Below are 26,484 nucleotides of genomic sequence, written 5' to 3'. Positions count from 1 at the left end.
TTTTCTTATTTAAACTTGTAATAAAACAAATATTTTTTGTGAAAATTTATCTATCTGTTGTTATTTAGTAGCAGATGTTATAAATTTTAGTTTTAAAGCAAGTTTTATAATTGGCTAAGGCATCTAGCTTAACTAGTAAAATTTTAACAATTTATAAGACTTTAAAATGACATTCTAGCTTATATTTGTTAAAGCTAACAGTTTTTTAACGCTTACAGATTTTAAAACTTGTAATAAAACAAATATGTTTTTGTAAAAATTTATTCATAAGTTGTTATTTAGCAGCAGATGTTATAAGTTTCTGTTTAAAAGCAAGTTTTATAAGTGGCTAAAGCATATAGCTTAGCTAGTTTATATTTAACAATTGATAATACTTTAAAATAACATTCTAGCTTATATTTATTAAAGCTAACAGTTTTTAATACTTACCTTTTTAAATATTTATTAGTGTACTGATTTAAATATTTTGACAGCTCTGGTAATTCGTCAAAGTTTTATCTAAAGTTTTGTTTACAAACAAACTTAAAAGTTTTTCAAAGTAGTGAAACGTTCCTGTTTTAAAGTATCTGGATTATTATTTTTTATGGCTAGTAGACTGCCTTCAGGAGCATTAAGTTTAAGTAAATTTATGAAAAGACAGGAAGTTTTGTCACTATATCGAGATATCTTGCGAACAATTTACAAAGTTGAATCAGAATCAGATAAAGAGTATTTACTTAAATGGGCAAGAGAAGAATTTCACAAGTATAAAACGTTGGAAGATACAGAAACAATAAACTATCATTTAAGTCGCGGAAAAACGACTTTAAAGCAGTTTTCCGTAAGCTTAAACTTAAGCAAATAGGCTTAAAAATGGCGGATGCGAACGCACGTGCTGCAGCAAGAAGAAGACGGATTTTGAAAAAATCTGAAGATCGACTAACTCGGCTTTTGGGCGAAACCCCTGTTTCTGTACCAAGTGACATTGATGGCAATGGTATTGATTTAGAAAATACCACCACAATTTCGGAATCAAAACCTGATAAAAACGACGCCAATTTCCATACAAATCCTGAACACATTTTAAAGGAGAGTAATCTTAACAACCTTGCATCTTGTGACAAAATTGCTACGGAATCTTCTATAGGTAATCATACATTGGAAACTGAAGCCAAAAATATTAAAAAAGAAAAATTGCAAAACAAATCATATGAAGTTAATAACAAAGCTGCTATTTTTGTTATGGCTTTTAGTTTAATTAATTTCTTGATCACTTTTTTTGATCTAGCAAATTTTTCTTTGTTCTATGGTTTTTTGCTTTTGGAAACTTTTATTTATTTTTCTTGTAAAATTTTTAATTTTGAAATATTATTTCAGGAATCTGCAGGAAAAAATATTGTTTTTGTTTTAATATCACTATGTGGTATACCACCATCTTATGCCACTAACATTAAATTAGTGATAAATTATTTGGAAGTTTTATTTACTCATTTTTGTTTGTATGTTTTTACATTTTTGTTGTGTACAAAATTAACTTTTGGATATTGATTTTTGTCTAATTGCCTTAAATTGTTAATTCTAGTTATTGTTTGTAATTGGTTGCTAATTCAGTCTGTTTTAATTTAAGTGTGCTATTGGTACCAATTATTTAATTGTTGTTATTTTTTTGCTTTTTCAAGGAATTAAAGCATGATAAGGTTTGTATGATATTCATATATAATGTCAAGTGAAGAGCCTATAATTACTGGATTGGGAATGAGAATATGTCTTCAAGGAATTTCACGAAGATTTTCTGCAGTACCTCAAATATCTACAAATGATTTCTTCAAAATGTGGCAAGAAAGGGAAAATCAAACTTTAAACAACTTGCTTTTGTTAATTGATATCAGACAACCTTGTGAGCAAAATGTTAGTTTTATTCCTGGATGTAGGTTTTTAAATGCTGATGACGATGTTACTAAAAATGTTGATAAAGTTAAAGAATTTATTAAAACATATCACAATGATTTATCTGACACCTCTGAAAACCAATCTTCCTCATCTTATGTTTTAAATGTTGTTTCTTATTGCTCCATTGGGTATAGATCTTCATTACTGACAAACTACTTCGTATCTGACCCTGTTAGTCCATCCGAAATGTTGAAAGTGAATTTTTACAATCTAAAAGGAAGTATTTTTAAGTGGGCAAATGAAGGAAGGCCAATTGTGAGAAGTGGTGATCAAGTAACAAAGTTTGTGCATCCCTTTAACATGGTATGGGGAAAATTGTTAAATGAAGACCTCAAAAAATGGGATTAGGTTGAAATAAATTTTGAAAAAAATTTTAAAACTATTTGATTCATGTCATTTGTTCATATTTATTTTGAATATATGTTAATATTACAATTATCTATTTTATTCTATCTATGTTGTGAATATATTGTTTTAATTTTACTCAGGAATTCAAGTTGAAAGTTATACTATTTGTATGCAAATTTTAAATACAGTAAAATGGTCATTTTATCTATCAGTTATATATATACTTTTTCTTATTTTATTTTAAAAAGTTTATTGTAAATTAAATTTACTGGCTTGCCATTATAATGTTAGTTATTCTTTAATTTATACCATCTTCATTATTGCATTCTGTACTTTACTAGCATTGCAATTTATTTACTACTTCACTTGCCTGCTTTACAACAAAATTACCTTTATTGTTAGTATATTTTTATGCATTTACTTTTCATCATATAGAAAGATTTTGTAATTAACGTAGGTAAAGACAATTTAACACCAATCTTAATCAACGTCTAAAAATCCAATAGCCTAAAATGGTAAGTGTAAATTGTAACCTCTAATTTTTTATTTAAAGTTAAGTAATAATAAATATGTTTAATATGAATTTAATACTGCCTAATATGCATTGTTGAATTTTTTTATAATTTTTTTGTCATCCAGGGTCAAGGAGCTTCATATTTCAGCAAGGAAGAACAAACTGAAATATTGGAACGAACCAAACTGACTCCTCGCTACTTGCAAGAGATACAACGTCGCTACTCTCAGTTAGACACCAGCAAAGTTAAAGACGAAACAGAAGGTGTTCTTGTCAAAGATGCTTTACTTATTCCAGAAGTTAACGGAAACAAAATGGCTACGTTAATTGCTGAAAAATTCGGCGGAAATACTGGCAAAATGTACCCTTTGGAGTTTGTTAATTTTTTTAGTGCTCTTTCTATAAAAAGACCGCTAAAAGAAAAAATGGACCTTCTTTTTGAATTGTTAGATGTAAAAAAGTTTGGTTACCTGAGAGGTATAGAATTGTACAGGTATTATCACTTAATGTTGTCACCAGCTTTAAACAATGAACAAATCGAATTGGTCACTAAAAATGCAGTTAATGCAGCAGGTGGAAAAGTAACTGAAGAAAAATTTGAAGAGTTTATGCCAGCCTGGCAGATCATGGAAAAAATGACAGTTGAATTACAACTAACAGAATGACAATTTCATGTTTTATACATAAAATCACTGTGATTTTACATATTTATAATAAGAGCAAGCATAACCTTAACATTATGCAAACTTCCTTAAAGTTGTGGCTGTTTTATTTTTTTATAATATTTTTTGCTTTTTTAGCTTACCTTAATAGTTAATAGAAATTGAAAGCATGATGTTAGATGTACCATTTATTGAACAAAAATATGAGTGGGATTGTGGGATTGCTTGTGCTGGAATGGTTTGTAAGTAAGCCAATTTTCATTATAGAACATTGTATACTTCTACCTAAAATATTTTATAACTTTATATTGATACATTCTTGTCAATTTGTAATGACTGGGGTAGTGTAATGTCTTTTGTCATAGAACATCTATTTAATATAAAAATTTTAAATACTGTGTTTAATATGACGATTTTTATATTTAGGTTTCAAAATTTTACAACTGAACAAATAAGTCCAATTCTAAACCCAGAAAATGGACGTTTAGTTTGGACAATTGATCTTTCCTATTACTTTGCAAAGTTAGGTAATGTTACCGAAAAGTAAATATTCTATGTAATAAAATCCAATTATAAAATATACTTAATAACAGCAATACCTTTTAATGTTTTTTTTGTTATTTATAGGAATAAGACATGAAATGTACACTATTACTCTTGGGGTTATAAGCAATTACAAATCAATTAGTTTTTACAACAAATATAATTTCACATCAGAGGAAGAAAGAGTAAACCGATTATTTGCTGAGGCTGGTCAGCACAATGTTTTTGTGAAAAAGAAGGCAATATTACTAGATGATATTGTTAATCATTTAAAAACTGAAAAACAGGTAATTTAAAAATTAAAAAAAGGAGTTTTAGCTGGTCATTTTTTTGTCATTAAAAATAATGTTATTTTTATGAAATAATTAATTTTGCCAAATCCTTTTACAGCCTATAATAGTGCTTGTTGATGCATCTGTTCTTTATACTCATACATCATCTTGCCCAACCGTTTTTAATAAAAGGGAATATCAAGGACACTTTGTTGTTGTGCTTGGTTGTGATTTAGAAAAACAAATTGTGATTTTCCATAACCCAGGAATAAGTGAAGGTAAATAATTTAATATTAGTAAACAACTATATTTTTTACTCTATAATATTAAACTTGATAATTTTTTTTTATAAATTGCAACAAAATTTTGAAGGTTCTTTGAACAAATGTGATATAAAAACTTTTGAAAAGGCTAGAAAAAGTACTGGAACAGATCAGGATATTCTATTTATTTTTACCTCAAAAAATAGTTAATCAGGTTTTATTTATTTTTTTGTATAGATTTTTACTTGTTTTTAAATTGAAATATTTACATTTATCTTTTTAAATTAAATTTCTTTTCATTTATTGCCCTTTTTCCGTTTTAAAATTTATTTTTAGTTTTCTTTATTTAAATACATGATATTTTTAGTGAGTTGTTTTATTTGCAAGTAATAACGATTCTACAATAAATTTTTAATAAAAAGAACGATAACATAAATATGGAAGTCCCTTTAGAATAATCCGTCAGTGAGTTGTTTGTACACAGACATTCTTCGCAGATTTTTGACCTGGTGAGCTCCTTTTGTGACAATATTTCCAATGTTGTCAGCTGCCTTTTTGCTTCCACCGGCCTGTAGCTTACTCAAAACCAACAAAAACTCCTCAAAGTCGACGGTGTTTGAGCCGTCCAAGTCGATTTGCTTGAAATATCTTAGCCTGTCCTCTTCGTCGCTACTCTCACCGAATTCGTCCAAGACCAAGTTCATTTCCTTGAAGTCGATGAGTCCATCCCGATTTAAATCAAAAATCTCGAACTGGATTTTATAATCACAAATATCTTCTGCTTCCCACTGCGTAAATCGTCTGGCATATGCCTCATCCGACACTTCTGTCAACAGTTTGCGTTTTTCGTTGATACTTGCTCGCTGTGAAAAAATTTCGGCGCAGTATGTACGATGAAGCAAGTCAATTTCGTTTTCATCTTTAACAACATCCGTTTTTCGGACTCCTAAAGCATTGTAATCTTGTGGTCTGTGATAACAAATAGCCTCAGGTTTAAGTGGATAGTAGAATAGATTTCCCATATTTTTTCCTACTGCGCAGAAATAGTTTAGCCAACAACAAAATAAATGTTTTGAATTAACAATATTCGTAATATCCATTTATGAGAAACAAGTATTTAATATGACGCAATATAGGGTATAAAAATTGTTTACAACATTGCATTGCAAATTTATTTATGGAAAATATAGGACGTTTTTATCGCTGCATCAAACACAGTTGGGTTGCGTTTAACCATAAATGTATCAGCTATTAAAAATGATAAAAAAAACTAAATTTTGTTTTATTTAAAGGGGTAAACAAAGTCCACACTCGTTTTTATCAGTTTCACCATAGATATTACATTACAGTTTCACTCAATTTCAAATCCTTTTAAATAGTTTTTCTAACATACATTATAGCCCACTTTATTTAAGTTATAAGAATAAAAATTATTTTTTTTAAATGTGTACAACTTGGTTTAACGAATTTAAATAAAATAATTGTTTTCAATCTAAAATTATATTTTTATAAAAATAAATTTGTGGTGATCATTTTCCAGTTACACAAATTGTATTGTTAGGAGAAACCGTTTTAAGACGGAGATAATCCATCACGTGATGTTGTCTGAACCAATCAACGAAATGTGATTTGCTTGGTTAAGCAACTCCGTGTTTCGCCTTTGGCTTTCTAATAAAACTAGGCAAATGGTAAGGCCAGACAAAAATTAAAGCCTACTTTGTTGCGATTAACATTTTAAAAGTAGCGTTTTGTGTGCAATGATAATTCAACAACTTTTATTTGATTTGCACTCAAAAGATCTAAGCAACCGAATGAATGCAAAGTCGAGTAGCTTTGACTTATATAAAGCAGGCAAGAGTACAAAAAGAAAAGGCCACTAATTTGTGACGTCATCAACTTTTTCGTTCGTATTGTGTAGGGCCGACATTTTTTCTATGATGCTTGCGAAAAAGGGCGTTTAATTCGTGTTTGTTATAGGTTATCTCAAGCGACTATAGTAGAAAAAGGAAAAAGATCAGTTAAATAACTTGAGTATAAACATTTTTAAGCGCGTGTCACAATATATTATAGCCTAATTACAATACCGGGTTTGTAGGCGTTATAATGCCTAATATACCGACTGCCAATAATAGTAGCCATTTTACCACTTTCTCTTATGTAAGATTTATAGTCTAGGTTTCCAAATAGAACCTCGTATTGTTATTATAATTTCTTTAAAGCATATTTTTTTCTACAAAATCTCTTAGACTTGTTTATACATCAAATATAATTAGAATATATAATTTAACATAGTTTTTTTTTGTTTATTTATAAATTTGAACTACTTACAATATAATCTAGGACACAAAACAATTTTAAAAATTGTTTTTTTTGAAGGTTTAAATATAAATAAAAACCAACTTAAAATAAAAGCCACATACTGACAGGTGTTGCACATTTTGACAATGGAGTCCTCTGAAAATTATTTTTGGCAAAGTACGGAGGTGACAAATGGAAGTGATGTTACTGGAATGTTACAAAATCCAGTAGATAATTATATTCAGCACGACCAAATCATACAACACCAGGTTAATTATAACCATTATATTTAAAAAAAAATGACAAACACTAGCTGACTAGGACGATGCAGTTTTATTGTTACAAAAATTGTATAATTTTTTTTTTATTTTAACTATTAATATAAAACAAAAGTATATTTATATAATAAACGTTTAGAGTGTAGATTCTGATTCTCCTAAGTCTTCTACCATGCTTCCAAATGTTTCAAGCCCACAGCAAATATATGGGTAAATTTAACATTAACTATTCAAAAAATCTTGTAATTTTAGTTTTGTTTAAAAGTTTGTATAATAACAGTATATCCATTGATTAGTTAAAAAAATAAAAATCAATAGTGGTCATTATATGTTTCTAAATATTATTATAAATGCAGTCAACAGGTTGAGATTGAAGGTACTAATGCCAAGGGAATAAGTGAAGAAATGATATCGATTGTAAATCCTGATGCAATTGAACCAAAGCCTCGATCGTACACTTGTCGAATTTGTCAAGTCAGTAAATGTTTTTTTTAATTGTTACCCAGTATAATTGTAATTTTTTGTTAAGTCATAATCATTTAATGTTTATAGGCTTTTTTTACATTTAATAACAAAGGTATTTTCTATGTAGATGACATTTCCAAATAAAAGTGAGGTTACAGTACATTCAAGATTGCACACTGATCACCAAGGAAAACCGTACAGGTGCAAATTACAGTTATTAATATTTAATGTAAAATAAACAAGGAAACTTAATTAGATGCATGATTTTTTGGTGTTAGTGTTTAAGTTTTTTTACAATTGTTTTTTTTTCTGCTATTTTAATGAATTAACTTATGTTTTTATTTATATGCAAATTTAAAAAAACAGATGCAGTTTTTGTGGCAAAGGTTTTTCCACAAACTTTTATCTCAAACAACATGAGAGAATTCACAGTGGACAAAAGCCGTACAGATGTCCTATGTGCGATCATTCTTTTAAACAACTTTCACATGTACAACAACATGTTAGGTAATTGTATTATTTTTTTTAAATAAATCCCCAACAAAAATAGAAGAGCAAAACTACAGTTGTATTTCATCTAGGCTTTATTTTGGCCATTGCAATGTTTACATATTTAATTTCATTCACAGAACTCATACTGGAGTTCGTCCTTACAAATGCCACTGGCCCAATTGTGGTAAAGCTTTCCTTCAACAGTCTCATCTTAAGAGCCACGAAGCGCGTCATACTCCCAAGTAAGTACATATTCTAAATTTTTGGAAAAATCACATTTTTGATATTATTTATTTTATTGTTTTATTATTTAAATTTGCTTAGGCCCGACACTGGTATTCGTCCATACAAATGCCACTGGCCTGAGTGTGGAAAATCATTCGCCCATTTAACCAACCTTAAGTCCCACGTTGCTCGCCATACACCTGGCAAAAAGAATAGAAAACCAAGTGGTGCCAATAATAAAAAAAATGACCAGTTGCCTGGAAGTGAAGATGTAAGTAATTGTTATTTAAATATTAATATTACTTTTGCATAATGTATATAGGTTATTTTTTTAATATTTTCTACTTTAACCAGGGGGGAGGTTTTGATCTTGGAAATGTAATAAATCAAGCTGCAGCTGCAGCAAACATTGTCCCAGGAAGTGCCATTGATGACGAGGCTGAAATCCGTCCATTTCTTTGCCCTGGTTGCTCCAAACTGTATGTGAGAGAAGCCACATTTAAAAAGCACTTAGAAGAATGCAAAACAAAGCTCCAGTTGTCAATATCAGCCACTGCAACAGCTCTAGGAATCGAACCGCCCCCAATGCCAACTTCCCGCCATGCTTCTGGTAATTTTGATATGTCTTTATCTCAAATGAACAGTTCACCTTCTGCCATGACTGCCAAGCGACCAAAGTTAGCCATGGAAGATAACATAGAGTTTGATATACAAACTAGTAATTTAGATCATGGACTGAGTGGATCAGTTGTCAGAAAATCGAAAAGTGTTCATGTCAAACAGGAAACAGCAAATGCAAATTTCATCGCCCGACAACAAAATCATATCCATGCAACGACAACATCAGACAACAGTACCCAACAACAATCTACCAACTCAATCCAAATACAAAATGTGATTGGGTATCCCGAAGATGATAATGACAAGCAACAAAACAGTGTAAACACATCAACTCCAATAAGCATTCAAAATCTGATCATGACGAATATCCCTGGAACTGTATCTTCCTCTTCCACTCCATCCCTGATCCTCACTGCACAACCTCCATCTTCTACAGCTCCTTCTCATTCCACAATTAACCAAGATGTTATTCGCTGGCAATGGGACCAACCATCATCAAGATTACAATTTCCTTAAACAATAAACCATTGTAAGTTTGATTATTAACAGCATAAGTCCAACAAAGTTAGATGCTGGTCAGTGTTTTACCTTTTTTACTGATTTTTTATAATAATCTAATAATAAACTGAGGGTGCATTTACAGCTGCATGCCGTTTAGTGTTTTCTAAAACAGTAAATTTAAAAAATTGATATGACTTTGTTTATGAAAACTGGTTATACAATTTTTTTTATATTTATAAGTAAAACATTACTGCCTTTATTGCCAAATCTTTATAAAAGCAAAGCTTTTTTGCTGTTTTCATTAAAGGAGTTTGTTTTTTAGACTTTGATTAATACATATATATTTTTACATTGAAATTTCAAATATTGTTGCAGAATCATGTGATTGTGCTATATTGTCCTGTATAAAGAGTAAGAAATGTTCTGTTTTTTGTTCTTGCACTTTTCGCAAGCCTAGTCTTGTATTAAGCGCTTTAGTTTTTTTATCTTGTTGGTTTTTACTTAAATTAAGTTATAGGTTTGTACCTTAATATTCCATACTAAGGCTTACTCTAAATGGTAAAAAAATACAGACATAAATTTTCTCAGTTTTCTGAAATTTTGATGAACTATGTTATTTACTTATTGAACAATTTCTTTTTCTGATTTGCCAGTTTTGGTGCTTGCTTATATGACCTAAAAAAATATATTTTATGTATTTGTGAACCAATAACATGTTCCAAATGGTTAAGTCATATTATTATAACTTAAGTACATCTAGTTTAATTTTGTCTTAATTTTCTAAAGGAATTTTATTTAATATTCCAAATGCATATTTTTTAAAGCGTACATGATATTTACATTATTTTCTGTTCTCCACTTTCTCTTTGGTAGTTGGTTGTAATTTCTAAAACAAACACTTTTTGATTTCAGTCGCTTCACTGAATAATTTGAATATTAATTTGTATATATTTTTCCCTTGTTTTTTTGTTCTACTGCTTTACTAACACATTTTTGAGAATTTTTCTTAGTCGCGAAATTAAAATATGCTTCATTTTTTAAGACGGCCTAGTTCCTGAAGATGTTTATTTATTTCAAGGTTTTTTTTCTCAAGGTAACCCAAGCCTTCAAAGGCAGAATATTTATATTTGATATGACGTCTTATTCGCATTATTGCGTAACACACAACGAAATTTAATTCCTAAATTTTAGGTAAACTTACTTGAATTTATTAAGATACGCATTGAAATGTCAGGAGTCGCCAAGGGTGGCCTTAAGGCCATTAAGGTTTGTGGCTACTGTTGTGTAGCTACAGCATGTACGGTTGAAACAGCTAGATCGATATGGTACGCTACTACGATGATTTGCACCTGCGGACAAGGCTGGAAAGGAATGGTAGATAACTTTATCAGTATGTTCACTTCAGTAGAAGATCCGGACTTTAAGGACTTTGAACTGCCTGTGGATGAAGAGAACAGATATTACACTGACGTGCCAGGATTTTTGTTCTTCCTAGTGAATTTTGTTGGAATGTGTTTTGTTATGAACAGATCAATTGCTTATGGAAAACCTGAAGTTTTTGAAAACGGGGTCGATTCTTGGGGTAATATATGTGGTTGGGAAATGAATACTCCCTACGAAGAAAGTCCAAATTCGGGTCAAAACATGTTGAACTATAGCAAAGTGTTAATTGTTGACTTATTAACTAATCCGGACGACGTGATTTCGGGTGTTACTTCACCGGAAAATCAAATATCTCTTTGCGTCGAATTGTGTCCCGTTATTACTAGTGAGATGCGATGTGAATCTTTCATAGGGACACATACCAATTACCCTGGGAATTTCCCTGCAGCACTGTGTGGAAGAGGCACTAGCACAAAAGAACTTACATTTTCAGAAAAAAATAATAGATGCGTACCAGTAGATTTGCTAGAAGACATAGCGATTCAACGGCAAAATGAATTGCTTAACTTATACGGTCGTCAATGGTTTTATAACTTACTTCACGATTGCCAAACTTGTGCAGCTGAACTAACTTGGCTGATTCTTGTAGCTATTGGATTTACCCTGCTTTTTGTTATAGTAATACATGGAGCAGCAAAAGCCTTAGTCTGGTACAGCTTTGCTACGTTTTTCATAACTGGAATTATTGCAATATCCTATATGTGGTATTTATATACAGTTATTGATTCGCTAGATATTGGGGTTTCTATATACAGTGAGGGTAGATCAGTTTTACAGTCCAGCGGCTTAAGAGACGATACATTTCAGTCTAGCATAGCCCGAATGGGCCTTAATTTATTTCCAAGATCTTTTATCCCGAAAGGTCGCGAGGGAGTTCCACAGGCCGGATATTCCATTGTTTTTCGAGATATCGCTATTGTAAGTTCAACTGGCGTTGTAGTGTTTTCTGTGATATGCATTTTGGTTGGAAGAAGAAATATGAATGCTTGTGCAAACTTATTTGAGCAAGGCACCGAGTCTATGATGTCATTGAAATGGATTTATATATTACCATTTTTATCTGTTGGTTCTTTAACCTTTGGCTTTGGACTGTGGATGTTTACAGTAAAACGAATTGCGGCTGTGTTTCTGGACGAGTTGGAATCCAGAGTTGACGCTGCAACTGGATTTACTTTATTAACTTATGTTAACGATAATGTGTATTCAACGTGGGTATTGATATACGAAATGTTCGCAATGACTTGGATTTTTAATTTTATAATGTCTTGTCAGCATCTGTTAACCACCTTAGCTGTTGGAACTTGGTATTTCACCATAACAAAAGAGAAAATGTATCGACCTATGAGAGTAGCTAACACACGCCTTTGGAAGAAGCACCTTGGTTCAGCGGTTATGGGCTCTTTTTTCAGTGGATTTTTTGGTTTTGTTCGTGCACCGTTAAGGTAATTACGATTTAAGTATTCATTATTATACTAAATAACCCTAATACATTTAAATCTTACGTACCGTATTGGTCCACGTGTTTAAAACAAGTTAGAAAGCTTGCGTACTTTGCCGTTTTTCAATCGTATTGTTTTATGGCAACGCGTGATTTTGGGCTATTGTGACCGAAAAATTGAAACAAAATTTAAATTCGCCGGTTAGGTTGTAGTTACTAAAGTCAAGTTAAACTATTTCTTTACCAGTGGCACTATAGCCTAGTAATAGCAATCTTTAAATATGTCAGCGGTTGCCCAAGCTGTTGCAAAATGTTGCGAGTGTTGTTCATACTGTTGTGATGCAATGGCATGTTCTGTTGATACAGTCTACATGATTGCAAATGCAATAACTATGGTATTGACATGTGGGCAAGGCTGGAAGGGAATGGCTGTAAACCTTATTAGCCTATTTAACTCAGAAGAAGATCATGAAAACAAGGATTTTCACCTTCCAATCGCAAGAGAAGCTAGGAAGCCTACTGATTTGCCTGGAATAGCATTTTTTATTATTAATTTTATTGGAATGTGTTTTGTTATGAACAGATCAATTGCTTATGGAAAACCAGAAGTCTTTGAAAATGGGGTCGATTCTTTTGGTAATATATGTGGTTGGGAAATGAATACCCCCTACCAAGAAAGTCCTAATTCTGGCCAAAACATGTTAAATTATAGCAAGGTACTTATAGCTGATTTTCTAACAAATCCAGATCAAGTTGCTGCTGGGAAGATTCTACCTGAGAACCAGATTACACTTTGCGTTAGCAAATGTCCTGCACTTTCCGCAGAGTTACCATGCAGTTCATATGTATCTAAGAATACCAATTATCCAGAAAATGTTGCTGGCTCTTTGTGTGGAAGAGGATCCACTTCATCCGATGTCAAATTTATAGAAAAGAATAACAGATGTGTGCCAATCAATTTACTAGATCATGTATCAATACAAAGACAAAATGAGTTGCTGAATTTATATGGAGGACAATGGTTTCATAACATACTCCATGATTGTCAAACTTGCGCAGCAGAACTTACTTGGCTTGTGTTGGTTGCCATTGGATTCACTTTGCTATTTGTTGTAGTTTTACATGGAGCTGCAAGAGCTATCGTTTGGTACAGCTTTGCTACATTTTTTATTATAGGGACCTTAGCAACTTCCTACATGTGGTATTTATACACTCTTATAAATGCCATTGATGTTGGTGTTAGTGTTTATGCTGAAGGAAGATCGGCTACAAATCAACTGCCCAGTGTTGAAGGTGATTCTTTTCAGAAACAAATAACACATATGGCTTTACACCTTTTTCCGAGGTCTTTTATTCCGCAAAGTCGTGAAGGAGTGCCACAAGCAGGGTATTCCATTGTGTTTCGGGATGCTGCTATTGTTAGTACAACTGGAGTTGGTGTATTTACTTTAGCTAGCATAGCTGTTGGGCAACGAAATATGAACGCTTGTGTTTCATTATTTCAAAGTGCTGTGTCGGCTTTAATGTTTTTAAAATGGATTTACATCTTGCCTTTTCTTTCTTTGGCAACATGTTGCTTTTCTTTTGGACTTTGGATGTTTACTGTTAAACGAATAGCAGCTGTGTTTTTAAATGAACTAGTAACTAAGACTGATTCAATATCTGGTTTAACTACTGTTGCTTATGTAACTGATGATTTGTATACGACTTGGGTGTTATTATATGAATTTTTCGCTATGGCATGGATGTTTAACTTTATTATGTCTGCTCAACATCTAATGACAAATTTAGTTGTTGGGACTTGGTATTTCACTATAACAAAAGAAGAAATGTATAAACCGATGAGGGTAGGTTGTACTCGACTTTTAAAAAAAAATATTGGATCAGCTATTATGGGTTCATTTTTTAGTGGATTTTTTGGTTTTATAAGGGCACCTCTTAGGTAATATTTGATTTTGTTTGTCGGTTTGATATGTTTTTTTAATAAACCAAATATATATTGATGCAGTTTTTAACTTTTCAGTTTTGCGCAATCAAGAGTTGTGACGTCGATGGAACATGCAAAAAAGATAAACGAGGAAATGATTGAGAAAAAGAAAGAATATTACAAAGACCCAACTCCATCAGCAGCCACAGAAAAAGAAGAACCGATATATGATGAACCACCTTATGATTATCCTCCTTACTCAAACTACAGCTACAAAGGAAAGGTATATAGTTTTGTTGTTAAAATAGTGTTCAAGCATGTTTACTCTGGTTGGCTTGGATTAATATTTTAATTTATTAATTTTTTAGAAAGCTGTCAACCAAAAGAAACCAGAACCAGAACACACTGGTGTGATGGCATGGTCTTGGGTGAACACAAGTTGTACTCCATTCTTTTGGTTTTTAAACAATGTTTTAATTTACATAAGTGATCTAAATTTCTCTATGGTTGCGCTGACAAGTTGTTGGTTTTTGGAAGCAGGCAGAAAGCTTAGAGATATTTTAACAGAAGAAGATAATCAGGTTTTGTATATGTAATATGTTGCTTTTTTTCATGTGTTTTTTAAATGTAAAAAAAAATTTCACAATTTGTTTTTAGAAATTTAAAGGTATCACGGTTGTTTCGTCATTTGCATTGTTTCTGGGAAAATTAACCGTGACTTTAACAGTTCTTCCAATTGGATTTATACTTTTAAAAGACAAAGAGGGTGTTTTTATCTATGGAAACCCACTAGGCGTCAGTGCTGGACTTGCATTCCTTATTTCACACATCTTTATTTCACTGTTTGAGGCAGCTGTGGGGTAAGTTAACCAACGTAAATAAAAAAAAATAGCAATGTAAAATAGTATGAAGTTATTGACTTTTATTTTTTGGTAGTGTAATATATGTGTGCTACCTACAAGATATCACACTTAATGATGGAACAGAAAATGCTCCGTACTTTGGGACTAAGGAATTTTTTATAAGTTTTCAAAATTCAGTCAATGAAATAACAGATGTTGAAGGTATTAGTTTTTATTTTTTCTAAATATTTATAATAACATAAATTTATGTTATGAAAGCAAGTTACATTCTGGGTATGTTTATTTTTTAACCTTAGTTTTTAACTTTTAATCTAAAAAGCAACATTCTAAATTTATTTTTGAGCTGGTCCATATACTAAAATACATCATGTTTCTGAGAATGATCTTGAAAAAATAAATGAAAAAAAGAGTGGGGATGATGATGAAAATGAAAAAGTTGTGCAAGATGAGGAGGATTTTGTGGATGACTTTTCATCTGATCTAATAGAAGAAAGTGATGAGACTACGAGGTATAATTTTTTTGTCAACATTTTTTTAACTGCCAAGCCCATTTTTACCTATAGAAAAGTTTGTTTAAAAGAAGAAAAATAGAAAGTTTAGTTAATAAAAGCTTAGACTATGATTTTAGTGTCCTAAAAATGTTTTAAATAGCTAGTTTGTATTTTACTAATCAGTACTAAGAAAAAAAGGCGTACATCACAGCAGAGAGTTGAAGATGAAAGGGTAGTTACGCAGATTAGAAAAGCTAATAATGAATTTGATCGAAGAAAACAGGCAGAAAGAGCTCAGGTTCATCACAGAAAAAAGTCACATCATCATTATGATGATGTCTATGATTCGAATCAATCAAGCTACGGAGTTGGAGGTTTGTTTGACCAAGCACGGGATATGTTGGAACAGGTTTGTTACTTATACTTTGATGTAATGCCTCCCTTACATAAAATTTAATTTAAATTTATTTAAAAGCTTGAAGATATGGATGACGATGAAGACCATGGTCACAAACAGGATCACAGAGCGAAAAAAGAGAAAGACATGAAAAAGAAAGACAAAGACCTAAAAAATAAAGAAAAAAACAAGGAAATGAAAAATAAAGACAAAAACAAGGATATGAAAAACAAAGACAAAAACAAGGATATGAAAAACAAAGACAAAAACAAGGATATGAAAAATAAAGACAAAAACAAGGATATGAAAAATAAAGACAAAAACAAGGATTTAAAAAAGAATGCTAAAGGTGACAAAAAAGATGCAAAAGCCAGCAAAAAGATGGACAAGAATAGTAAAAAGAACGAAAAAAGCTTAAAAAAAGATAAAAATTTAAAGAAAGACCAGAAGGATGTTAAGAAAAGTAAAATTGGTAAGAATTGTAAGTAAAATGGTATATTATTTTGTTTTATTAGGTAAAGTGTAAAGTTTTTTTTAAATATCTGTTTTGCTTAAATCAGACAAAAAACCAAAGGATCAAAAACCAATTAAATCAAAAGATGGAGCTGCTAAGAAACCAGCTCCTAAACGCCCACCACCACCTGCAAAAAAGCCAGATACTAAAGCACCAGCAAAAACAGCTAAGTCATCCAAATCACCTAAATCAGCTGCACCCAAGTCACCAGCCAAACCATCAAAAACACCAGCAAAATCACCTGCACCAAAGCCACCACCCAAACCATCTAAATCACCAGCAAAACCACCTGCACCAAAGCCACCACCTAAATCAGCAAAACCACATGCCCCTAAATCACCAGCTAAATCGCTAAAGCCACCAGCAAAACCATCCAAGCCCTCAAAATCATTATCTAAACCACCTAAAACTCCGAAACCAGCAAAAATGGCAAAAGCCCCTAAGCCTGCTAAACTTAAAACAGGTACCAATAAACTTATCAGGAAAAAATAATTTAAGGTATATTTAAAGCAAAGTGGGTATTGATTGCCGCTCTTTTTTAAATGTTAGTTGGGGTTATTAAATTTAAACAAAAATCGTTTTTTGAAGTCTAAATTATTACTACTACACAAGTAGTAACTTGATTAACTCTTTTTGTGTAGTATTGAAAAAATTTAAAGTTTTAAACATTTCATTTTATTTAAGGTTTAATATAATCAAATAATTTTTTAATGTGCATTTATTTTTGCGATATGCTTTTGTTTTTATTTTTTTTTTTAATGAAATGTTATATACTTAACCAAAATTTATATACAGCCTATACCTTTATTATTTTATCTTATTTATTTATTTTTAAACCAAATACCCTTATTATTACTTTAAGCTTCTTTTGTAGAATTTTAACCCCAAATACAAAAAGTTGATTTATATTTTAATACCTTAACTTTAAATCTTAAGTGCACATAAAATGTATTTTAGGAATTCACAAATCAACAGGTAAAATCAAGTCCAAAGTTAAATCACCCAAATTGCCAGGATCAAAACTAAAAAAGACAACAGGAGGTATAGGAAAAGGTACTAAGAAACCTAAGTTGGGAAAAAATTTAAAGAAACCTAAACTGGGAAAGTCTGTCAAGAAACCTAAACTAGGAAAAAGTTTAAAAAAACCTAAATTGGGAAAGTCTATCAAGAAACCTAAACTAGGAAAAAATTTAAAAAAACCTAAATTGGGAAAGTCTATCAAGAAACCTAAACTAGGAAAAGGTTTAAAAAACCTAAATTGGGAAAAAGCTTCAAGAAACCAAAATTGGGAAAATGTTTAAAAAAGCCAAAGTTTGGAAAAAGTCTAAAGAAACCTAAATTGGGAAAAAGTTTTAAGAAAGCTAAATTTGGAAGAGGTTTTAAGAAACCTAAAATGGGACGGGGTTTCAAAAAGCCAAAAGTTAAAAGTTTTAAAATGCCAAAAATGAAAAAAAAGAAAATGAAATTCCCGAAATTAAGGCGACGACATTAAATTTGATTTATGCACAGAATTTGCTGTTATTAAACCCTAAACAAAATGAAATGTTTTTTATACTTTGTTTTTCAATTTTTATAACTTAAATTTGTTACTAATAAAAAAGCTTCTGTTTTCATTTCTAGGGGCAGGAAAAATGAAGACTCCCAAATTAAAACCAATGAAAACTAAAATGGGGAAACCCAAAGGTGGCCTTAAAGTTGGTAAAGGTTTAAAGAGTGCAAAAATGGGAAAGGGGGCAAAGATGGGAAAAGGGTTAAAAATGGGAAAGGGGGCAAAAATGGGAAAAGGGTTAAAAATGGGAAAGGGGGCAAAAATGGGAAAAGGGTTAAAAATGGGTAAAGGAATGAAAATGGGTAAAGGGATGAAAATGGGTAAAGGCATGAAAATGGGTAAAGGAATGAAAATGGGTAAAGCAATGAAAATGGGTAAAGGACTCAAAATGGGTAAAGGTTTAAAGATGGGTAAAGGAGTAAAAGGTTTAAAAATGGGAAAGGGTATGAAAATGGGCAAATCCATGAAAATGCCCAAAATGGGTGGAATGCGGGGCATGAAGGCAAAGGGTGGCGGGGTTGGAAAACCGGGGCCAGGTGATATTGTTGATGGAGTACAAGGGGGAATGATGATAGCTGATGGCCTTTTAAGAATAACTGGCAAAAAAGAGGCAGTCAAGGGAAAAGCTATTGCGACTGCTACAAAGGTTAAAGATCGAGCTGTTGAAGAAGCGTTTAAAACAAGGGGAAGAGCTAAGGCAACTCATCTTGCGTTTCATGTTGCACAAAAGAAAAAGAAAGAGCTGGAGAAAGCGCAAAAGGGAAAAGTTTCTTTCGGTAGAGGGCCACTTACAGGAGGTATAAAAGTACTAGCTGATTTAAAAAATGTGTTGGCTAGGTATTTATAGCATTAGCTAAAGATGAATTTATTTTATTTAGGTATATTTGGTCTACATCATATGTGGCAAGAGGGAAAAAAGGTTTTTGAGGAGGTTGACAAAGATTGGGATGAGGCTGAGGCAGAAGACGCAAAATATGATGACGAATATTACGATTTAACATAGGAAATTTAAATAAAACATAAAGACGAGGCTGTCAAAAATTAGGTATTTTTTTAATGTAAAAGTTTGCAAAAATTTTTGCTAAGCGACGAGCAGTAAACTGAAACAACGTTGATAAAAACTTAAACTAGTGTCTATGAAGATGTAAAATTGCCTTCATACCACCACTACTTAAGATATAGAGAAAGTAAATTTGGGTAGCCGCAAGCCAAATAAATATTTGAAATTACGAACATCAACAATCTTAAACCGTGGTTGATTGATTAGCGTAAACAAATAACTTTGCTGCAGGGTCTAAAATAACATACCGTTAAACAAATTATAAATAAACTTATTATATAATAAAACAATTAATGTTTACAACATGTTATTCTGGTGCGCCGAATAATATTCTTAAGAACGTAGCACTTTATAATTATGCCTAAAAATCGTGAAAAAATCAATGTTATAAATAGGGAAATGCCATTTGTCTAAAAAAAGGTTATTAATCATTTTAAACATGCGTCCTTTTTAGCTCATTAATAATAAATAACAAAATGTATGGCATTTATATGATTAAAATGGCCATTGTCCAACCAACACAACACTTAATGAAACCGATTTATGTTTAATGGGCAATTACGCTACTTTTATATACACACGAAGTGTTTAAACGGAAACAATACAAAAAATCCTCTTAAAAAACAATTTATTAAAAAAGTTTTAAATCGTGATTGGTTGGAGTCACTTTTATGGAATAAATCCAAAATGTAAGGAGAGTTTATAAATATAGTGTACTTTGTTTTAAAATTATTGTTTCCATGTAAATCAAATTGATAAATTAGCAAAATAACTAGAGAAAAAGTTAAGCAAAATTTAGAAAAGTAAAGCAAAATTTAAATATACCAAATCAATTTTGATGTCAAACCTATTTATGCCGAGCTGGTACACACTGCAAAAAGATATGTTTATAGTCTAATAGTTTTTTATGTAGGTTACATCAAGCATTTAGTATTTGCTGCAGGAAATTTTGTGATAATTACGTTGTTTGGAAGGTTATACTAAGTTTAATTTTAGCCTAACAATGCAAAATTTAGTAATGCATTGAATATGTGGATTTTATCAAAAAAGGGTTCTGTTAAATTTTAAAAGTTACGCATTTAAATTTGAACATTTTTGCAAAAGGTTATTGATGTTACGATAACATAATTATCTCGAAAACAAACACTCGAATTGCTTAAAATTGTGCCACAAAAGTGGTTGGCTCGCTACTTTGTTGGTCATTTTGTTCGGGGTACTTTGCGATCAGAGGTCAGAATGTTTCTTATTTGATTTTGATCTCATGTGTTGTCAACAAAGCTTTACTTGGAAAATGTTTTTGCAGATAAAAACGTGCAAAGGTTTAAAAATTCACGTTTGGTGGTGGCCTAAACGAGTATAGTGTTACGAAGAAGTAATTAGAAGACGAAACGACAATTCAATAGGTTAATTTGTTTTATGCATAAAACTGTCATGCATGACATTTTACAGATATTAGAGTGTTGAGCTATTACAATTAACTTGTGCTAAGTAAAATGAAGTTAATTTGTGCTGGTTTTCCTAAAACGGGAACAAAGACAATTCGACGAGCTTTAAATGAACTAGGTTTTGAAGTCTACGATTTTATTGAACATTTCTGGTACCACAATAGAGAATGGGATGTGATATTCGATAATAAAATGACGATTGATGGATTTAAAGAAATGTATAAAAATGTGGATGCAGTTGTTGATCTTCCCGCATGCGTTTATTGGGAACAAATTCACAAAGCCTTTCCAGAAGCTAAGGTAAAATTGGCTTAACATAATTTAATCGATGTTCAAATTGATATTATGTTTAACGTTATAGATACTTCTTTCGTATCGGGAAAATATCGACATAGAGGATTGGTGGAACAGTATGCTAAACCAACTTAGAAAAATCCACGGCAATCGAATTTTTACTCTTATACTTACGGCCTCGCCCACAGGATACAGATTTCAAAAATTTATAAATAAAATAGGTAAAAATATAAAAAAATATTTTTTTAGTTGTAACATTATATGATAGTATAGGCTAAGTAATATTTAAAAAAATGTTATTACCATGCAATTTAACATTGTATTTTGTTATCAATTGAATTAGGAAAAAATGTTTTTGGTCACCAACCAAGGGGTATATTTCAACCCGTTGAATATCACGAAGTTTCTATGAAACAGTCTTTTGTACGTCACTACACTTACATTAAACAGGTAAATAACTAACTTTGTTTCATTCTCAATGGTTAAACATAGAACCAACCATGATTACGTTGATTTTAGAACGCATCGCCAGATAAAATTTTAAATTACAAATGCTCGCAAGGGTGGGGGCCTTTATGCAAACTTTTAAATGTTCCAATACCTGATACACCTTTTCCACATGAAAATATAAGAGGAAACGTAATAGAGGATGCCGTTAAAAATCATCCTTTTATTCGAAAAATGAAAATGGAATTAGCTTTGGTCGGAATTCTCTTGTTATTAACGATAGCTGTAATTATCTGTTTAGGATTATATCAATTTTATTAATCCGGTTCTATATAAACAAGTATGTTTATACAGAAAATAAATTTTGATAGAATGCTAATAAAATATTTTATTTTTACAATAAAAACAAATTTAAAAAAAACAATCTACAAATTCTATTTGACATTTAAATACATTTTTGGTACAGTACAACAACATTTGAAATACATTTTTCAAGACTTTAAAAGGGTGTCTTAAAGTTAGGAATCAGAGAGCAGTATCTTCGTTATCTTCATTCACCTAAATGAAAATATAAAATTTTAAGAAGTTTAATAATTGTTTTAACATTTAATAAATGGTAAAACTAATGTAAAAAGTACTAACCAGGCCAAAAATTGCTTCAGCCACTGCCTCCCCATCATAAGCTGCTCCAACTCCACCCAACTCAACCGGTAGATATTCTTTTTGAAACTCGTTTAAGTAACTTTCTAAATTTTCCCCACAAACATGAATCTACATAAAAATTGATTATAAATCTTTATGTAACATTTCTGTATTTTATTTTAAAGTGATCATGTAATACCAACGCAGTACTTACCCTGTCAAATATCTTGGCCTTTAAAAAAGGTTTGATCAGGTTGTAAGCTGTGGCAAAGTACCAAGGTTGTCGAATGCAATGTATTCCCTTGAATCGGCAAGGAAACGAATCCTGTAAATCCATAATATCAATATTTAATCTTTAGATTGTCTGCACTGTTGCGTTATTGAAATTATCCGCAAATGCATGAAGCAAAAATAGTTTATCGGATTAAGAAAAAGAGTGGCTTACGATTTGGAAATCTATAAGACACTCAACAATGCGTGTTTAGACAAATTAAATCCATTAAATTCTTTTTATTCAATTTTTTAAATTGTTACCTGAAGCATGTCGATCATTTTCTTGTAATCGTTGATCCCAACTGCACTTACTTGACTCATTGTGTAACCACTAAAGTCTTCGACCAAGCAAATCCCATTGATTTGGGTTTCGTCACTTTCGAGAAGTTTCTCCAGTACGTAAACAAATGATTTCATGACCTGTAAAATATAAAAATCTATTTAATGACAAACATAAGTGTATTCATAGCATACTTTTTGTTCTCAAGTATTATAGATAACTGATATAATTTTGTGCTGACACGAAAATTTTACCTCTGAAAATGGATATTTTTCAGGATCCCAATTGTCCAGTCTAAAGAACATCACGACTCTCCCCTTTTAATAACAAACATAAATATAAACTTACGAAAGATTTTATTTGAAAAATAATATTAAATAACTACCTTTTTTACAATTATTTGTAATACCTGTGCGTCACGTGACGGAATTACTCCTGGCTGACCCTTTTCGACCCGTTTACGAATTTGGTTCGGTTTGACGTCACTGATGACGTCAGGATAACGAAGTCGATATCTCATGTAACCTAAAATCACAAAAAATATTAAAAAGGTTTAAATTTTAAACTCTAGTTTTGTATTTATTTATTACATAAGATATAGTATGTTAACCTTGCATTAGATGACATGCACGTTCTACATTATATTTTCTTGCCCGTAAAAACTTGACATAAACCGAATCTGGTTCTTTCGAGAATCGATTCTTGACAGCGTCGAGTTCTTCTTTTTCTTCTGCATCCACGGCATTTACCAATCTAAAAATATTTTTGAAGGTTAGTTGTTACTATTATGCATTGTATTTATCGTTCTTTAAATTTTAATATCGTTTTTATATTAGTCTGTGACGTTAGTATTAGCAATAGATTTATTGGTTTAAATTTGAACCTTTGGTCGATCAATTGTCGAAGTTCTTTAACAGCTGACCTTTTTGTTTCCTCTGTTTCGTTCAATTCCACAAGAGCCTAAAATACATAAAATATCATTATTGTTTTACGCTTTAACTTTGAGATTAATTGTCGTTCAAGAGCAGCAAATTTTTTTTTAGGCTTGGAGTTTTTGTTTAAATATATACGTCACCTTTTTGGCAGTGTGTACTGGCATGACATTTTTATTTCCTGTTAATGGCCCATGATCCTTCGAAGTAAAAGTGGTCTGATGAGTAACAGAAAGACGACGAAACGAACCAGCCTATTGCAAAAAAAACGAGTTATGATTACTACTTATTAAATGCTATTCGTGATTAAACAATTTTAAAATAAAAGTTCTGTGAAATCGTTTCAAATTTCTTGCTAAACCCGTGATTTTAAATATCGTAATAATTAAAGTTTGTATTAAACACTTAATTAAACGTAGTACAAAAAATATAACTTACTACTGAATCACACATTTTCAGAAATAATTTTACTGCTAAAAATTAAAATAAAAATCTATACAACTGACTTGTATAACGATATAAACTAACTGTTGTAGAAAATAAATTTGTTTATATCTAAAATATGGATTGACCTATTTTTCTATCGCTTTTAAATTAATTTCGCTTCAACGAATAGCTCATATCTTAAAAAGGGTTTAAAAATTTTAATTAAAATATTCTCATTTATAAATGCAATGATAAAACTCAATATAATAACATTAAAGCAATACAGTTTTTGCGTGAAATCTTGTTTTAATTTATTTTTTAGGAAAATCAATTATTTAAAATGATATTGAGGTTTACGTTTTAATGTACAGATGCTGGTGTATTATGTCTTTTATATTATCTTGTAAAATTGTTTAGTTAAAAGAATTGTCTTTAGAAAAAAAAATACAGCAATTATGTTACATTAATTTTAAATGTACGATAATATATAAAAGTTACATAAAAAAACCTTTACGTTAATTAACATCAGATTTATTTTAAAATCTTTGTCTTAAAATTTAATTACGAAAAACACAGTTTAAATGTTGACTTGTTGGAAATTTTACAAAGATTGAAACATTAAATTTAAATTTACAACGGTGGTGTTATTGAAGAATTTAGTTGATTGGCATCAGTAACCGAAGAACAACCTTTAGATCTGTGTATATTGAAAGCAACCACGTAGCCTACAACAAATGCAAGTATAAAAACCATAAGCAGAACAATGATCTTTGTGATTATTCCCTTCACACCAGTATTCCATTCTTTGGCGAACTTCTTTATTCCTGTATCCTGAAAAATAAATAATTTCTGTATTTATTTGGGTTAAATTTTTAAAACTTTACCTTAACATTATCTATATACCTTATTTATTTCTGTTGGTTGATTTCCACCAGCAATTGAAACCTCGTCGGTTTGTTGATGGTATTCAAGAGGCATGTTTACGATTTACTTAAATTGAATATATTTAGATCTAGAAAAATCCACAATTGATTAAATTTAATTTATGATAAAATAAATAAACGAACTTAACCTGCAGAATTACCAAATAAATCATAAAGTATAACATTAAAAAACCCTATTTAGCCTTGTAAACTGCTTTAAAATAAAAGAATACAATTTTTTTCTCTTTCTGACATTTGTTTAGATACACTCATAAATACTACAAAATAAATTTAAATCACTGGCATTTCATATCCGATTTCAACTTCAAGTTTAAACCACTTTGTAAAACGATTTTAATGGTATATCTTATATCATTTTATCTCCTTAAACGTCAAAATTATCATAAACAAGCCGGCCAGTAGCTCCAACAAAACTTATATAGCTTAGGGCAATGCGGTAACAGTTTAAACTACGTAACCTCTAATATCATATCGAAATTTGATCTAATTTATATAACTTTTATGATATAATTAATCTATCTTTTATGACGTAATCTTCTTAAATTGAAACAGTTGCTACCAAAACCACTGGCCAAAATAAATTATGGAAATGAACATAAATCTTTAAAAACTTTCCAAAAACAAAATTAAAACAGCTATGTCAACCTACTTGCCAAAACAATAAATCTTTTTAATTTTTTTTTTCGTATTATGCAAATATGGAACTAATTATCACCGAAACAAATTAAGCCTATTGCCTTTAGGCCGAATACAACTATAAATAGAAATTTTAAAGCGATTTTAGATTATGAATATCATGTTTTCAATAAAATAGTAAGAACTGTCTAAATAAAACTCCAGTCACCAATTAGTCTAAGCTGTATAAATGAATTTTAAATCCCTTTAAATTTGTAAACGTGATTTTTGGCATAGAACTCGGGCGTATTTTTTGTTTGTTAAAGGCATAACTCCTAGTGTGGTGCCTTAAAGTACCTTAATTCCAACATACAAAATAATTTTTTTTTTGTAAAATTAATTCTAACTCAAAAAAATGTATTCTTAAAATCTACTTATCAAGTATTTTCGTCATACCAAGCATTTCCGAATCGTGATCATCTATATTTCTATCTGTTGGTTTGTTTTAATATGTAATGTTAAAAATTAAGATTGATTATCGTGTTTTTTCGAATTCTATGTTTTCCGGTCTGGCTGACATATATCTTGATTTAGCCAAAATAAAATTAAAATCGTACGTCACTTGGAAATTCACATCTGATAAAATTTGCATGATAATTGCAATGCAATTCGTAAACGTCATGATAGGTTTTTATTTTTTGTTTAAATCTTGTTTTTGAAAATTAAATTGTTGCACATTTAAAAATAATGATGACTCATTAGTTAATGTGAATAGACAACATACGCGCAATGACTGTTTGAAAAATAGGTAAATGCACTAAGTTTATTTTACACACGACATTATAGAATGTGGGTAAATGCAGCAGGCTTTGTACACATGGCGGCAATGTTAAAGTTGAAATTACACTTTATTCCCACGGTTACTGTATATAAATTGCTTAAAGGCTTTTAGGCAACTGGACATCACCACATGAGGTCCTATGTTTGGTTCCCACGCGTATATGTCGTCCTTAAGTGGAAGATAATATGAAATACTTATTTCTTTTTAGCTCAAAACAATTTACACAATTAATATTTAGTCAATATAACTGGT

The 26,484-nt window shown here is 30.8% G+C and overlaps 10 protein-coding genes across 10 annotated transcripts; 7 read left to right on the top strand and 3 right to left on the bottom strand.

The window, feature by feature from the left end:
* The first annotated feature begins 1,698 nt into the window (after window positions 1-1,698).
* LOC145747964 (uncharacterized) lies at window positions 1,699-2,284 on the top strand. The gene has a single exon (XM_082564927.1). It carries the CDS (start codon window positions 1,699-1,701, stop codon window positions 2,275-2,277), a length of 579 nt encoding a protein of 192 aa, XP_082421053.1. The 3' UTR covers window positions 2,278-2,284.
* A 368-nt stretch (window positions 2,285-2,652) lies between these two features.
* LOC145747980 (uncharacterized) lies at window positions 2,653-3,585 on the top strand. The gene is made up of 2 exons (XM_082564928.1): window positions 2,653-2,792; window positions 2,917-3,585. The coding sequence occupies exons 1-2, from the start codon at window positions 2,790-2,792 to the stop codon at window positions 3,454-3,456; spliced, it is 543 nt and encodes a 180-aa protein (XP_082421054.1). The 5' UTR covers window positions 2,653-2,789; the 3' UTR covers window positions 3,457-3,585.
* LOC145747948 (protein GUCD1-like) lies at window positions 3,486-4,826 on the top strand. Its single transcript, XM_082564925.1, has 5 exons — window positions 3,486-3,699; window positions 3,880-3,980; window positions 4,081-4,283; window positions 4,387-4,546; window positions 4,641-4,826. The coding sequence occupies exons 1-5, from the start codon at window positions 3,623-3,625 to the stop codon at window positions 4,739-4,741; spliced, it is 642 nt and encodes a 213-aa protein (XP_082421051.1). The 5' UTR covers window positions 3,486-3,622; the 3' UTR covers window positions 4,742-4,826.
* Window positions 4,827-4,980: 154 nt separating this feature from the next.
* LOC145763552 (uncharacterized) lies at window positions 4,981-5,553 on the bottom strand. The gene has a single exon (XM_082575020.1). The coding sequence runs from the start codon at window positions 5,551-5,553 to the stop codon at window positions 4,981-4,983; it is 573 nt and encodes a 190-aa protein (XP_082431146.1).
* Window positions 5,554-6,914: 1,361 nt separating this feature from the next.
* LOC145750766 (uncharacterized) lies at window positions 6,915-10,352 on the top strand. Its single transcript, XM_082566848.1, has 8 exons — window positions 6,915-7,098; window positions 7,247-7,317; window positions 7,464-7,581; window positions 7,700-7,773; window positions 7,939-8,079; window positions 8,202-8,306; window positions 8,389-8,560; window positions 8,644-10,352. Exons 1-8 carry the CDS (start codon window positions 6,976-6,978, stop codon window positions 9,424-9,426), a joined length of 1,587 nt encoding a protein of 528 aa, XP_082422974.1. The 5' UTR covers window positions 6,915-6,975; the 3' UTR covers window positions 9,427-10,352.
* Window positions 10,353-10,638: 286 nt separating this feature from the next.
* On the top strand, window positions 10,639-19,036 carry LOC145741342 (uncharacterized). The gene is made up of 13 exons (XM_082558919.1): window positions 10,639-12,296; window positions 14,316-14,502; window positions 14,588-14,800; window positions 14,877-15,079; window positions 15,156-15,283; window positions 15,519-15,591; window positions 15,757-15,982; window positions 16,310-16,442; window positions 16,531-16,947; window positions 17,442-17,726; window positions 18,105-18,646; window positions 18,680-18,830; window positions 18,912-19,036. Exons 1-13 carry the CDS (start codon window positions 10,639-10,641, stop codon window positions 19,034-19,036), a joined length of 4,341 nt encoding a protein of 1,446 aa, XP_082415045.1.
* On the top strand, window positions 12,574-14,238 carry LOC145763696 (choline transporter-like protein 1). Its single transcript, XM_082575200.1, has one exon. The coding sequence runs from the start codon at window positions 12,574-12,576 to the stop codon at window positions 14,236-14,238; it is 1,665 nt and encodes a 554-aa protein (XP_082431326.1).
* Window positions 19,037-20,586: 1,550 nt separating the features above from the next.
* Window positions 20,587-21,600, top strand: LOC145741332 (uncharacterized). Its single transcript, XM_082558908.1, has 4 exons — window positions 20,587-20,838; window positions 20,900-20,978; window positions 21,176-21,282; window positions 21,352-21,600. The coding sequence occupies exons 1-4, from the start codon at window positions 20,587-20,589 to the stop codon at window positions 21,598-21,600; spliced, it is 687 nt and encodes a 228-aa protein (XP_082415034.1).
* Window positions 21,601-21,789: 189 nt separating this feature from the next.
* LOC145741321 (retinaldehyde-binding protein 1-like) lies at window positions 21,790-23,859 on the bottom strand. The gene is made up of 10 exons (XM_082558897.1): window positions 23,845-23,859; window positions 23,550-23,660; window positions 23,358-23,434; window positions 23,085-23,227; window positions 22,884-22,999; window positions 22,729-22,791; window positions 22,456-22,614; window positions 22,136-22,246; window positions 21,922-22,050; window positions 21,790-21,837 (listed from the first exon to the last, which is right to left on the bottom strand). The coding sequence occupies exons 1-10, from the start codon at window positions 23,857-23,859 to the stop codon at window positions 21,805-21,807; spliced, it is 957 nt and encodes a 318-aa protein (XP_082415023.1). The 3' UTR covers window positions 21,790-21,804.
* A 455-nt stretch (window positions 23,860-24,314) lies between these two features.
* LOC145763655 (uncharacterized) lies at window positions 24,315-24,843 on the bottom strand. Its single transcript, XM_082575159.1, has 2 exons — window positions 24,736-24,843; window positions 24,315-24,663 (listed from the first exon to the last, which is right to left on the bottom strand). Exons 1-2 carry the CDS (start codon window positions 24,808-24,810, stop codon window positions 24,463-24,465), a joined length of 276 nt encoding a protein of 91 aa, XP_082431285.1. The 5' UTR covers window positions 24,811-24,843; the 3' UTR covers window positions 24,315-24,462.
* Window positions 24,844-26,484: the final 1,641 nt, after the last annotated feature.

The sequence above is a fragment of the Corella eumyota genome, chromosome 1 (assembly GCF_963082875.1).
Source record: "Corella eumyota chromosome 1, kaCorEumy4.1, whole genome shotgun sequence".
NCBI classification, from domain to species: domain Eukaryota; kingdom Metazoa; phylum Chordata; class Ascidiacea; order Phlebobranchia; family Corellidae; genus Corella; species Corella eumyota.
This window is presented reverse-complemented; position numbering and strand designations above follow the sequence as displayed.

Bases quoted from the DNA above. Each gene is read 5' to 3' on its own strand.
- LOC145747964 (XM_082564927.1), top strand. From the start codon at position 1,699: ATGTCAAGTGAAGAGCCTATAATTACTGGATTGGGAATGAGAATATGT.
- LOC145741332 (XM_082558908.1), top strand. From the start codon at position 20,587: ATGAAGTTAATTTGTGCTGGTTTTCCTAAAACGGGAACAAAGACAATT. The intron at 20,839-20,899 runs GTAAAATTGGCT...TTAACGTTATAG, and splicing joins AAGCCTTTCCAGAAGCTAAG to ATACTTCTTTCGTATCGGGA. The intron at 20,979-21,175 runs GCAATCGAATTT...CAATTGAATTAG, and splicing joins CCAACTTAGAAAAATCCACG to GAAAAAATGTTTTTGGTCAC.
- LOC145763655 (XM_082575159.1), bottom strand. From the start codon at position 24,810: ATGCCTCTTGAATACCATCAACAAACCGACGAGGTTTCAATTGCTGGT. The intron at 24,664-24,735 runs GTATATAGATAA...TTTATTTTTCAG, and splicing joins AACCAACAGAAATAAATAAG to GATACAGGAATAAAGAAGTT.
- LOC145750766 (XM_082566848.1), top strand. From the start codon at position 6,976: ATGGAGTCCTCTGAAAATTATTTTTGGCAAAGTACGGAGGTGACAAAT. The intron at 7,582-7,699 runs GTCAGTAAATGT...TTTTCTATGTAG, and splicing joins ACACTTGTCGAATTTGTCAA to ATGACATTTCCAAATAAAAG. The intron at 8,080-8,201 runs GTAATTGTATTA...TTTCATTCACAG, and splicing joins CATGTACAACAACATGTTAG to AACTCATACTGGAGTTCGTC.
- LOC145741321 (XM_082558897.1), bottom strand. The intron at 22,051-22,135 runs GTAAGTACTGCG...ATTTTTATGTAG, and splicing joins AGGCCAAGATATTTGACAGG to ATTCATGTTTGTGGGGAAAA. The intron at 21,838-21,921 runs GTTAGTACTTTT...ATTTTCATTTAG, and splicing joins CTGAAGCAATTTTTGGCCTG to GTGAATGAAGATAACGAAGA.
- LOC145741342 (XM_082558919.1), top strand. From the start codon at position 10,639: ATGTCAGGAGTCGCCAAGGGTGGCCTTAAGGCCATTAAGGTTTGTGGC. The intron at 16,948-17,441 runs GTACCAATAAAC...AATGTATTTTAG, and splicing joins GCCTGCTAAACTTAAAACAG to GAATTCACAAATCAACAGGT. The intron at 18,831-18,911 runs GTATAAAAGTAC...TATTTTATTTAG, and splicing joins TAGAGGGCCACTTACAGGAG to GTATATTTGGTCTACATCAT.
- LOC145747948 (XM_082564925.1), top strand. From the start codon at position 3,623: ATGATGTTAGATGTACCATTTATTGAACAAAAATATGAGTGGGATTGT. The intron at 3,700-3,879 runs GTAAGCCAATTT...TTTTATATTTAG, and splicing joins TGTGCTGGAATGGTTTGTAA to GTTTCAAAATTTTACAACTG. The intron at 4,547-4,640 runs GTAAATAATTTA...AAAATTTTGAAG, and splicing joins TAACCCAGGAATAAGTGAAG to GTTCTTTGAACAAATGTGAT.
- LOC145763552 (XM_082575020.1), bottom strand. From the start codon at position 5,553: ATGGGAAATCTATTCTACTATCCACTTAAACCTGAGGCTATTTGTTAT.
- LOC145763696 (XM_082575200.1), top strand. From the start codon at position 12,574: ATGTCAGCGGTTGCCCAAGCTGTTGCAAAATGTTGCGAGTGTTGTTCA.